The sequence below is a fragment of the Fopius arisanus genome, unplaced genomic scaffold (genome assembly GCF_000806365.1).
Source record: "Fopius arisanus strain USDA-PBARC FA_bdor unplaced genomic scaffold, ASM80636v1 scaffold00016, whole genome shotgun sequence".
Taxonomy (NCBI): Eukaryota; Metazoa; Arthropoda; class Insecta; order Hymenoptera; family Braconidae; genus Fopius; species Fopius arisanus.
Genome location: NW_011887755.1, coordinates 1104188 through 1117072, shown reverse-complemented (window position 1 = coordinate 1117072; position 12885 = coordinate 1104188). Strand labels below are relative to the sequence as shown.

At 36.7% G+C, this 12885-nt stretch overlaps 3 protein-coding genes across 5 annotated transcripts; 2 read left to right on the top strand and 1 right to left on the bottom strand.

Annotated features, from left to right (window-relative positions):
• Positions 1-2652: 2652 nt before the first annotated feature.
• Positions 2653-5045, top strand: LOC105263782 (malonyl-CoA decarboxylase, mitochondrial). The gene is made up of 8 exons (XM_011300214.1): positions 2653-2956; positions 3012-3152; positions 3259-3399; positions 3472-3624; positions 3795-3948; positions 4032-4165; positions 4333-4468; positions 4546-5045. The coding sequence occupies exons 1-8, from the start codon at positions 2735-2737 to the stop codon at positions 4983-4985; spliced, it is 1521 nt and encodes a 506-aa protein (XP_011298516.1). The 5' UTR covers positions 2653-2734; the 3' UTR covers positions 4986-5045.
• Rga (Regena) lies at positions 5030-9415 on the bottom strand. 3 transcript variants are annotated; one of them, XM_011300216.1, is made up of 8 exons: positions 8733-9415; positions 7492-7838; positions 6588-6799; positions 6221-6463; positions 5825-6086; positions 5640-5747; positions 5347-5572; positions 5030-5138 (listed from the first exon to the last, which is right to left on the bottom strand). In XM_011300216.1, exons 2-7 carry the CDS (start codon positions 7803-7805, stop codon positions 5353-5355), a joined length of 1359 nt encoding a protein of 452 aa, XP_011298518.1. In that variant the 5' UTR covers positions 7806-7838; positions 8733-9415; the 3' UTR covers positions 5030-5138; positions 5347-5352. The 3 variants fall into 3 exon arrangements, with proteins under 3 accessions (XP_011298518.1, XP_011298517.1, XP_011298519.1); XM_011300215.1 differs by having other exon boundaries at positions 6573-6799; positions 8733-9414; XM_011300217.1 differs by having other exon boundaries at positions 6621-6799; positions 8733-9414.
• A 342-nt stretch (positions 9416-9757) lies between these two features.
• Positions 9758-12205, top strand: Vha26 (V-type proton ATPase subunit Vha26). The gene is made up of 4 exons (XM_011300213.1): positions 9758-9980; positions 10427-10602; positions 10748-11100; positions 11304-12205. The coding sequence occupies exons 1-4, from the start codon at positions 9948-9950 to the stop codon at positions 11420-11422; spliced, it is 681 nt and encodes a 226-aa protein (XP_011298515.1). The 5' UTR covers positions 9758-9947; the 3' UTR covers positions 11423-12205.
• Positions 12206-12885: the final 680 nt, after the last annotated feature.

Sequence of the window (12885 nt, the reverse complement as noted above, 5' to 3'; positions counted from 1 at the left end):
GTGCATTCGAGGCGATGAAATTTCGCCGCCCGATGTCGTTCATAGTTCAGATTGAGTATGACTAATGAAAATCAAAAAAAAAAATAAATAAATAAAAATAAAAAAAAACGAAGGGAATGGGATTTATCATTGAAACTATTTCCGTCGTTGTTGAATTATTTTATTTCCACAGATTAGTTTATTTAATTTGGAATGCGTTTTTGTCGTTTCGACGTGGTGATATCATATTTTAAAAAATAGTTAAAATTTAATGAATTATTGATGAAAGAGGTTGCAGCTTCAGTATGAAAATATTAATAAATTTAATGATACTCAGAGTGCACACACGGACTTCATCGAAAGACTCGCCTATACTAATTATTATAGCTATTGTAGTTTTAATTGACTAGTGCATATACGATTTTCGAGGGACTAAGGCAAATCACGGGGGTTTTTCAAAATGTGCTGGGGATGTTGAGGACACGTTAATCGGTATCCGTCGTAACGGGCTTTAATTATTGTTAAAATAATTCCAAGTTGGGTGAAAATGAGTGGTACATGCGTTAGAAATTCATTTGTACTGGATTTCTGTTGCCGATGCTAGGAAATCATGTGAAATTCTAAATTTTGAATCCTCAATCACGAAAAAAATCCTCGAGGTAACAGAAATCTCGATACAATATTTTTTTCTAACGGAAAAAGGGTAAAACCTGTGAATTACCAAAACCATTGCAATTAAGATTTATGTTATGTAATGAGATTAAAAATGAAATTATTTCGTTCGAAAACACGAATCCATTATTTATGTATAAACATTGTAATTGTCAAGTATTGAGGTAGCACAATCATGAGCGAGTGCCAAGGGTCTGTACCCACTCGATTCTGGAAAAACTTCAAAAAGAGTTTAACGTTGAGAAAAAAATAATTTCTCGCCAGTTAACAAAATGCCCAAGTGTTTGAATAAAATTCTGAGTTAAATTCTCATTAGAATGGAATTTGCACAAGGAGAAGGGCCAAAGAAGGAGAGAGATCGGTAAACTCGAATTGATATTTAATTTGTCGATTAAAAAATAATTGTCCGAGAGTTTCGACGTACGAGCGGACCAGCGAAGAAGTAGAAGGAGCAAAATTTACAGCTGAAAACGTAATATAATAATTAATAATAGAGTGATCCTGACGATTGAATGACGAAATTAATAAATAATGTGATGATAGAAAGTGTTAAACCAAATCGGATTATGCCTTGGGCTTGGTTAATAAATACTGAGGGGACTATTTTCAAAATAGAACGACGGAGACTAAATATTCGGTCGTGATTCGCAAGGGTACGTAACGTAAATTAATTAATTAATAATTAGATTAAATTGAGGATACAATTGTTTAAATTCAGATGGCGATTTTTTGGTTTGGTACGAGAATAATTGAGCCTCACCCCATAAACTCGAATACAAACATCGAGATTAATCGAATTGATGTCGGCGCTCGAGCATATATCACTCGGTGTGACTTCGATAATTGAAATAAATAATTAATGATGAATAATGTTCGGGGAAAAGGCGCGTGTCCTTTTACAAAGGCGTTATAAAACAAGTGGACCAGGGGAGGAAAACATAATTGATGAAAATAGCTTGATGATTTTTCTTGGATCAATAACAGATTACACTCGCTGCACATTCGATCTCCGAATAACGTATTCAATACACAATTTTAATTGAATTTTAATTGTCGATTCGTCCATTCAGTATTGTTGCTTAAAAATGATTATTGTGTTCCATAAAATAATGTTTGAACGGTAATCTTGTGATCTCTATCCATTCACCGGGAATTCAATTTTTCTTTGAATTTTCTCCACTGATAAAAAATAAATCGATCGTGTGCAGCCAGCGTAAGTGTAGGATAAATAAAGCGGCAGGTTAAAAATAGCATAAATAAACAGAAAAAAAAACATGCACCTCGAATAATCTGTTACAGTGAGAACCGATATCCTCGGATATCGATGATGCATTGTAAATCTATATACGTAGAAAATGGTATCACCCGGAGGATAGTATAAATATTAATCCCCAAAAGTATTTGCAAGAAGAAATTGAGGTCAAAGAGAAATTCGAACTGAACAAAATTAGTGATTAATGAGTGAATAAAAATTTTAATGAAAATTTGACGATAAAATGAACTATTGATTGGTTTTCATGTAAAATAAACTACGAATAGACAAAAAAAAAGGTATGAAAAACGATAATATTATAAGCAACAAGAAGTGCTTTTATGAAATACAATATTATTTATACCATCCTGATGATATATTATGAACACGATAAGTTGTAAGAAGAATTATAGTAAGAATAAGTATAAATGAAAAAAAAAAACGAAGAAAAAACAAAAAAAAAGATGATGTATTGAGTAAAACGAGGTATATTTAAGATATTGACATAAAAATATATATTATATATGATTATATTACGACTTATCTATTGTAACGATAATTATATTAATGAGCATTATATTGTGACATTATATTGTAAAATAATTAAGCAATAAAGGTCGTCCTACCATGGGAAAATCATCATCTTTTTCTTTTTTCACTTCAAAATAATTTTGTCTTGATTTTGGCGCTCTTTAGCTGCGCATGCGCACAAATATCCTGAAAATTCACCGGAAGTACGTAATCTGCATTGTCATATCAAGTACAAGTTTAATACGCATAGTCTGGATAATTCCATTTTTTTCATCTCTACGATTTTTTTACGTCTTAAAAATGTTTTTAAGAACAATGTCCTTGGGATTGAGATTAATTAGAGGACAGGATCGACTGTTGCTAAGGAGAAATGGGCTTGAGCGCATCTTGAGGGGGGTTTATTCAAATTTCACTTCACGCTGTCCAGGAATCAGAGGATTTTCTTCGGAATTAAATATCCCAGAGGATCTCGATGAAATCTTCAGGTTCAAGGACACCAATATGAGCAATTGGATAGTGGAGGTTAGAGCTTTATGATAGAAGAATCGAATTAATCTACAGAAATTTTGTATTCCAGAGCAAAGTCCGGACCCTCTGCTGCGTTTATAAGAATTTGTCATTGGAGGAGAAAAAAAATTTTCTCTGGACACTGGCACACCAGTACTCGGTGGATCACCGGGAAATATGCACAAAGGCTGAGAGGTTACTGGAGATTGAGGTTTTATATTCGTTATAGATTTTATATTAAAGTCCTCTTCAATGTAAAATTCATTTTATTCAATTTTTTTAAATTGAATTATTATTTTTTTGATGAAACATTGTAGGGTAATGATGAGAGACAGTTGATGCTGAAGGAGAGGGCCCTGAAAAATGCTCTGACTCCCCAATACCAATGGCTGTTTGTCCTCATGGGACGACTAGAAGAGGGAGTGAAATTTCTCGTTGATCTTCGCACAGATGTTTTGGTATACAAAGTTATTGGATTCCGGTTCTCAATTCCGTCTGTATTGGTAATGTAATTGAATAGAAGGTTTCAGCGATTGTTATCAGATGTCAACGATCCAGAGGAACTTGTAACAATGCAGCAGTTGAATCTCACACTTCATGATTTGCTATTGTTGTGGTTCAGCGTTGGATTCCTGCATTTAGAGAGGATAACCTGGCAGAGTTCCTGTGATATGCTTCAGAAAGTAAGGAAATTTTCCTTGTTCAATTGAAACGTCAGGTTGTCGTAAAAAAAATTTCAATTTCGAATGAAAAATCGAGAACTTTATGAGAGAATAATATTTATTAGATTTTTTTTTATCCTGACAATGGATTTTTGAGCAGATTAACAATTAAATTCCCTTAAAATTTGGAGATATCTGATTACGAGGCGATCCATCCGATAAAAAGCTGGTTGGATTTGAAAAAACGAGTGGGACCATATCGAAGATGTTTCGTATTCACCCATCCCTCGATGCCCCGAGAGCCACTAGTAGTTCTCCACACAGCATTGTGTGATATAATTCCAGGTAATAATACCATTTCTTTGAAACTCAACTCTAGAAATTCTGATTCTCGCCGTACATATATTTTCGTATTTCCTCCATTTCAGGGACTGTAAAAGGAATAGAGGAAGCCGAGCTCCGAATGACTCAAAAGGAAGCACTTCCCCCAACCCAAGTCGACACGTGTGAAATAAAAGCAGCGATATTCTACTCCATATCAGCCACTCAAAAAGGCTTGAAGGTGAGTGGAAAACCTTGATAAAAGAATTTCAGAAGTGAAAAGAAAAAGCCCAATAAGTGGATTTTTCTGAAAATAAATGGCTAAGTCACTCGTAAATTTAGATATATTATTTTAAATTTTACCAGTCGGCTAATTCGACTTGATGTATATTGACATGAATAAAACAGGGGATCGAGCTAGGGAATTATCTGATAAAAGAAGTCGCGAGAGAAGTGACGAGAGAATTTCCGTTGATCGACAAGCTCGCCACAATGTCACCAATTCCAAAATTCAGATTATGGTTCTTGGAGAATGTTAAGCAAGGTAAAAACATCTTAATATTCCTCTCATTACCAACACCAAGAAGCAGAACCAAAAAAATTTCTCATTTATCCGTGCAGATTCAACGAAAATCTTCACAAAAGAAGAATCAGAGGTTTTGAAAAACGCCCTGAAAACCGAGGACTTAGCGTCAGCTCTGAAGAAATTATTCAACAATTCTCTCTGGATAAACGACAGCGAATTAGCAAGTCTTCTAAAGACCCCATTACTGAGATCATGCGCCTGGTATTTATACCGAGAAAAACGAAGGAATTACGCCCTGAACAACGTGGCGAATTTCCACTTGCGAAACGGAGCAATAATGTGGCGAATAAATTGGCTCGCAGACCCCTCGCCGAGGGGTGCCGAGCATAGCTGTGGAATTATGGTAAATTACAGATATTTTCTCGACGATACCGAAGACAATAGTCGTAATTACATCGAGCACAATATTATCAAAGCATCAGAGAGTGTAATCACAATATCAGAAGCTGCTGCAGCCCTGAGACACCCCAATTAAACACTAGCATCAATTTTTATAGACTACAATAATTCAATTAAATATTTTTACTCTTCGAATTTATGTTTTTATTAAAGATTATTAAATTTGTTCATTTATACAATGGCCGGATTCGGCCAGCTTCACATACAGCACAAGAATCTGCAGGCAAATCTGAAACAAGTTTAAACGTCCATCTTGAACTGATTCACACTGTTTAATTCTGTTAAGAATGTTCATCCAAAATTGGAAAAATCATGTTTTTTTGAGGACGGCTAAACATTCTTAAGCTATGATGATAGATAAAAGAGGGGAATTGTGAGGTTTAAGTGAGGAAAAGGGGAGGAAAATGTGTGAAATCGGATGAATTAAAAAAATGCACCTGTAGTCAAGGCTGAGCTTGATGAAAAGTCGTGGGAAGATGAGGTCTACTCTCCAGCTTGGTATAATCGAGATGAAACTCTTTAGCAACCTTTCTCCAGCTTTGCGCATCAAAGTAGTAGTAAGTACCACGCTCGTACGTTGAAGTCTTCTCGACCATGCCCAGTCCAGGTGCTTGTGTAATCCAGACCTTCTCCTCCATGTGATATCGCCACTCTCTGGTGTATCTGTGAATCAAAATCCAGGTGAATTAATTGTCTTAATTGTTTATCGATTGAATTTTCAACAACTTACAACTCGGCTGCTGCAGCCAATTGTAACACATCCCCAACATTCGTATAAAACATATAAAACAAGAGATCGTCCTTGTACCGATTGAGTTTAACAGGTGCCAACTTCTCCCTGGAAACAAGATGATATTGGTGTGAGTTGACATAATTCAACAAACTGGAAATAAACTGGTTCTCATGATGATTTACCTTATGGACGCATTGATGAGGTACTCTGGGGGTACGTGGAAGTCAATGTCCTGCGGTCGACAAGGCGTTTCCGCCCAGGGGCCACCGAAATTTGGGTAGAGATTTTCAGGTGAGTTTAGATTGAGTCCTAGGGCTGTTAAGTCTTGTCCGAGTGCCAATGACACGAGGTTTGGGTCAGTTTCCGCGGCTCTGATGAACGTCAATAGTCCAACCATACCGAATTGGTCTTTGACCATACTAGACGGTATATTCGTCACTTTGCCTGATGAATCAATCATAAAAAAAATGATGAGTTATTTTATTCTTTACGAGAAATAATTCTAGTTAAAAAAAATTTATTTGGACATAATAATTATTAAATAAATAAATAAAGGATTGGGTGGAATGATGATTTACCATCTTGCGATGTCTGAATTCCTCTTTTCGATGCCTGTGATTTTTCGGAACCCGGCGCTCGGTTACTCTGTAATACATCCTGGCCAATTTCCGGTCCTAAACCCACCGACAAACTCTTATCCCCTGTAACACTACCGCCCGGGGATGGTCCGTCCCTACTCTGGGTGCCGGGTAACGCTGGAAAGTCTTCTGAACTCATAGTAAATTCACTCGATTCAGATGTAGGCTGCTTTACCATACCAACTGCAATCAAAAGCCAAAAAAATCCAGATTATTATAACATCCTTAACAGGAATTCAGGACAAAATGTGAATGAGGAAAAACAATCATTATGTCCTTGAATTAAGCTAACCATAAGCTTGCTTTCCTGGCATGGGGCTGGGCTGTGGCATAGAATCACCTTGTCCCCTATTCGTTAATGAAGGAAACTCTGAGAGATCCAACAGTGGAGGAGTACTCGTATCTCCACCGCCGCCGCTACCGAACACAGAATGGAAATTGTTGATCGCACCTTGAGATCCGTAACTCCGACTTTGAGGTATTCCAAAACTTCCCATACTACCCATTGGATTAGAGTTCCTGTAAATTTACCAAAACAACCCCTATTAATCACAGTCGACTCAATTCACAGCCCATCCCATTAATAAAACCAAGTTAATTAATTCATTAATCTTCCAGAGTCGAAGCGAGGTGATAAATTTAGAAATTTCCGTGATGTTCTGTGAAATTTCTCTATTGAATTCTCCAAGATTTATTTTAATGCAGCAGCGAAATGGCAAACCAAAACAAATAAATTTTTTTCAGTTTTACCGAATACCTACCCGTCTACAAAAATCAAATATTTAAAAAAAAAACATATCAGCCAATTTTTTAATAGAAAATTCCTTTTCGATGGTATTTGAGATAAATTAGCAATTAGGAAAAATGAAAAATTCCATGACTATCAAATCCCCGATAGCTCAAATCCCCACCGCTTCGCTCATCCTCTCGTTTTCCCTCAACAAAATTACCATAAAGACCAAACCATAGCAGAACATGAAACAAAAACAACAAACACGTGGTTAGCCTCGAATAATCCATAAATATGACAAAGCACGCATGACTCATGGTAAATCCAAAAGGAAGGAACCCAAAGTGTAAATACTGATGGTATGATCTTAAGCCTAGAGCAATGTAACTGGCAGTGATCTCAACGGAAAATGAAAAATAAAAATAAAGGTAAAAACGTGAGATAAGTCGATAGTTGGGTGTTGAACTGAATGTTGACTGACCCAAGAGCAGGCATGGTACGCCTGTCAGCAAAAGCTCTCTGTCCAAACAGCCCTCTGCTTCCCATAGGCGACAACTGCTGCTGATGTCCACTGGCCTGTGCACCAGCTCCAGTGCCGGGATAAATGCTCGCTCCAACGATCGACGAATTGGCTGTACTCGAGGTACTTGCCGATGAACCAGAGAACATGCCCGATGTTGGTGTGACATGACCCACTAGGGTGGATGAGCTTAAGCCCCCACCACCAGCCCCACGTGATGATAGGCTTGCGGTAGCTATACTGCGTGGTGGCTGTTCAAAATTCAGATTTGCCATAGCCCTCCTAGGCACACCTATTTCAATAACCTGCTGAATTGTAATGAATAATGTTCTTCAATCTCTCTGTTACCAAATTCATTGATTCATTGATGCCCCTACTGTTGCACGTCATCCTCACACACACTCATTTTGTATAAAGTCTCACGTTATTATTTCTGCTTGTTTATATTTTCCAATGGTTTGTGTATCCCTCGTAAAATGATAATTCAAGTACAAAATCAATCACACTTTGAATAAAAACGTCCTCAACACTTTCACAACCGCTTGTTAGCCTTCAAAACGTCGTATCAATGCATTTTTTCAAATAAATAATAAAATGAATCAATGAATATGCTATAAACGCTGACAAAGATAAGTAACCCCAGGCAGATTTGCCAATGTTTTTTTATTCAACGAAAAAACCCCCGAGACAGCTGAATGATCAGTGTCCACTCCAAGCCATATTCAAGCATCACAAGGATAACCACAAAAATTGGATGAGCTCGTTATCCCAATATCCTGAATAACACCCCGGGATTTAATGATTTATGAACATGAATTAGAGGTGTATGAAAAATTCCATCCCCGTACTTGACGCCAATTTCTGATGGCCAGGCTACCCCTCAAAAATCCCCAAAAACGATACCTTTGTTCCCCCCCCCCAAAGTTGTTAAAAATTATTTCAATAACGTGATGAAAAAAAAAGTGGGCGAATAAAATGAAACGTGCGTTATTTTATCAATGAAAAAGTGACACCAAGTGTTTAAAGTACGTCTGACAATCACAAGGTAAAGACAAAGGTTATAGGAGCATCAACCGAAGCATTCCTCCTCTCGGCAATTCCCCAGGACTCGACCAAAGAGAAAAAAAAAAAAAAACTTGTGCTCCCCCCCCGATAAAATCCCAAACGAGAAGGAGAGAAATAAAATCCACAGACAACAGTACCTATATTTTGCTCTCCCAGCTGCTTTTTACCCCTGCGCCGAGAATTCACAGGTACTCATTATAAACAATAGTACATATACCGTATCTATAAAAAATAAACTGAAAACACTGGGCCAACGTTGAAATTAATGACAATATTTCTTGTTGTTTCCCCACTGATACAAATGTGTCCCAATGTTGGGATGTGGAAGAATTTAGGCGGGCAATGTCCCCCGCTTAACAAAGCCAAATGTCACGTCAGTGGTGCATCAACACTTATTTCATACTGACACCATACATTTTTTATCGAAATACACCATCGAATCCACAATCACCTAATACTGCCTGCGGTTTATTCAGCTTCAATCACAAAGTCAAACAACACCACAGTCACAAAATTCTGCCATATTAGCAAATTTCACAAATGCACTCAAATCAGCAACCCGAAGCGCCCGGTACTCCAGCCTCTCTTTATACAACCACTGAAAAATGGTCACTTTTTTTCACAGGCTAATTCCAATTATCACTCGGAATAAATACTATTTACAAATCTATGGTACAAATATCACGTTATTCCGACCAACCAGAAGCTAGACACGTTTGGCAGTCGATACTGTTCAACATATATATAGGAAAACAGTTTTTTTTTTCAATCTCTTGGATTTTTTTTAATGGAAAAAAAAAATCGAGGCAGAAAATGCAGAGAGTCGCTTTAATTGCGCCGATCGACATGAGACAGTGGCGCTCGCCTTCTCGAGATTTTCGAGATATCGTTTTGTCCTCGTTACACTCGTTGTCAGTGTGGATCGAATCGACTGACTATCAGCTGACAACGCAGGTCCCTGTGCTGGTGAACAAAAAATTCCATTCGTAAATTTCCTCCGGGATTTACACACAAGAAAAAAATCTGATAAATTCTCCCAACGATTTTTTATTTAAATCCAAAATTTTTCAGATAATTTCGATAATCGAATTGTCACACATGAAAAAGAAGTTTTTGATTTAAACTGTCAATTGACTGGTGTCTGCGCGCGCAGCAGTCATGTTATATGTGGTCATATGATCATAGTTGGGCAGTGCTCGAAGACAGTCGTGCTGATAGGCGTTGACTTATTCCTCCGTTGGATTTTTTTCTCAACTAAAATAAATCCTTCTATTATTTTGGCAGTATCAGTTGGCCAGTAGCCGTTGGTTTACATCAGTGCAGATAAACGTCAATAAAAATACAAGTCAATCATGGCGCTCAGCGATGCAGATGTCAGAAAACAGGTGATATTCAATAATACTTGATAAACTTTTTGGGGATGTTCTGATTTTCGTGATCCCAGTGTCATTATCGGTTTTACATCACTGTATTGAGTACTGAAGCGAACTCTATTTCTTGGGGGTATATTATATGAGTGACGATGTTGTCTCGACAAAATTCAAGCCATTCCCATTTTTGTGGATTCAGTAAGTCTCATCTGATTATCCATGGGATGAAATAATTTCATATATTTTTTTCCATATATTTCTCTTTGTAATGGACCGAGGTCCCAGGCCGAATGGAAATGATGAATTTATTATTGATTTATGAATATTGAAAATAAAATTTGTTTCAAATATCGGTTATACCCGTCTTCCCTTAGATTTCGTGAGCAGTGGGAGTGGCACTAATATGTCAATCAATGAGAGAGATTGGGTTGTAATGTATTTGTCTCGGGGGTTGCTTTCAGATCAAGCACATGATGGCATTTATCGAGCAAGAGGCCAACGAAAAGGCGGAGGAGATTGATGCCAAAGCCGAAGAGGAATTCAATATCGAGAAGGGACGTCTCGTTCAACAACAGCGTCTCAAGATCATGGAGTACTACGAGAAGAAGGAGAAACAAGTTGAATTGCAGAAGAAAATGTACACATAGTTCATAAATAACTCTGAGATTCGTCTCCAGACACTGTAGTTACTCGTGATTCATGAGTTCATCTATTTTTGTTTGTATTTAATCAGCGATTTTGGGAGAATTTATTTTTGAGATGTTGCTCTGTTTGTTTTTCAGCCAATCCTCCAACATGCTTAATCAGGCGAGACTCAAGGTCCTCAAGGTGCGTGAGGATCATGTCCGGAATTGCCTCGATGAGGCCAGAAAACGACTCGCTGATATTGCTCATGATCGTGCACGATATACCGAGGTGTTGAAGCTCCTGATTATTCAGGCTCTTTATCAGCTGATGGAGCATAATGTTCTCCTGCGTGTTCGTCAAATGGATGTTCCACTTGTTGAGTCGATCCTCGGAGAGGTTCAGGATAACTATAAGGCAGTTTCCAAGAAGGATGTTATTCTCAAGGTTGATACGGACAACTTTCTGTCGGCTGACAGCTGTGGAGGTGTTGATCTACTTGCTGGCAGAGGTAATTACTCATTATTTTCATTAATTAGGGCTTTAATTCAAGACAATTGATTCATGGGGAAAACATTAGAGGACACTTTTTTAACCCATTAAATCGATTACAAAAAAATTGTTTAGATATTTCATAATTCATAATAGGGATAGCTTTACGTTTTTGACAACTTCAGTTTTTTCGTGTAGTTGAAGTTGTGATTTTTTCCTCAGGTCGTATCAAGATCAGCAATACATTGGAATCCAGACTAGAGCTAATTGCCCAACAATTGGTTCCGGAGGTTCGTTCAGCCCTGTTCGGGAGCAATCCCAACCGCAAATTCACCGATTAAGGGATTCACCCTCAACCCATCTCCAAAAAAAAACATTCCCTTGTTCGCAGAAAATTTAAAGAAAAGAGAAATTCAATTGCTTCATTCAAATGCACATAATAAAAACGGGATTCAATGATAAATGAAATTCGTGTTAAATTTTGTGATGAGTTTGCCAGAATTATAGACATGTGCGTTCAAAATTACAAGGCCTACTTTTACCACGGTTACTGTTATTTGTTGTTGATGTAACAGATTCATATAATGTGTTTCGGCCATTTGCCAGTATTAATTTGTGTTATCGTGTAACTGTGTTTTCAAATTAAATTTGTGAATCTGCAATCTCTGAATTTTCTTAATTTTCAGATATTGTGCACTTATATTTATGAATTACAAAAAAAAATTGTAGGGGATCGAGCGTATCATTAATAGTTCGGAATTAAAGGGCTGCATTAAAATTGAAAAAATTAATTAATTGTTCTTATTATGAACGCACATGAAACTTCCACTTGCAAGCGCAATAAAACTCTTTCCTGGATTGTTTAAACAAACTCACCAAGGCGAATACAAACCTCATTTATATCCCCCACAACGAAATATCGTCAATCGTTCAAAAAATAAAATACTAGAGATATTTCGGAGTATTTCAATTAATAATATATTTTAAAATCGTGTTGAGTAATTAATTCGCGGTAGTTCACAGTGTATTCTTGGGCATGCTATTCAAATATAATAGTTTCTTCTGTACATATGTATTAAAAAATCAATGTATCATAAACGACACGATAAAAAAATTAAAAACCAGTTGACGTTTTATTCATCAAGTCGATGGGGTGAATTTTATGTTCCCTGGATGAATGCTTTTTGTTTCTTATTTGTTTAACTGAAATTTTGCCGACTGTAGAACGAGGGGGAGGGGGAAGCCACATTTTGTGGAATTTCAAATGGAAAAAATTAGTTAATATATTGAAGATATATTACTAATGAAATTATATTCGATCCTAGCCAGCATTCATTATTTTTTTTTAAATAATTCCATTTTTATCTTTTTTTAAATGGCTAATGAATGGAAATATCGTTTAAACACTGAATTTTTGGAAATCGAGAAGATATCCAGTGAAATTGACAAATTTGAAATTTTTTTTAAAAATCCCTTTGCAAAATATATACGCCTAATGAAAATATATTATCAGAATGAGCGCGTTGTCTTAATGGTAACGTGCTTGCCTACCACGCCGACGGCCCGGGTTCGATCCCGCCGTCATTCATTTTTTTTTTTTAAATAATTCCAATTTTTTCTTTTGTAAATGGCTAATAAATCGAAATATTGGTTGAAAACTGAATAGCTCCTCGATTGTCATGTTCCCCTGATACTTTTACAAAAATTTTGAATTTTTCACTTTCAGTGAAAATTTCAGTGAATAGCTCCTCGATTGTCATGTTCCCCTGATACTTTTACAAAAATTTCGAATTTTTCACTTTCA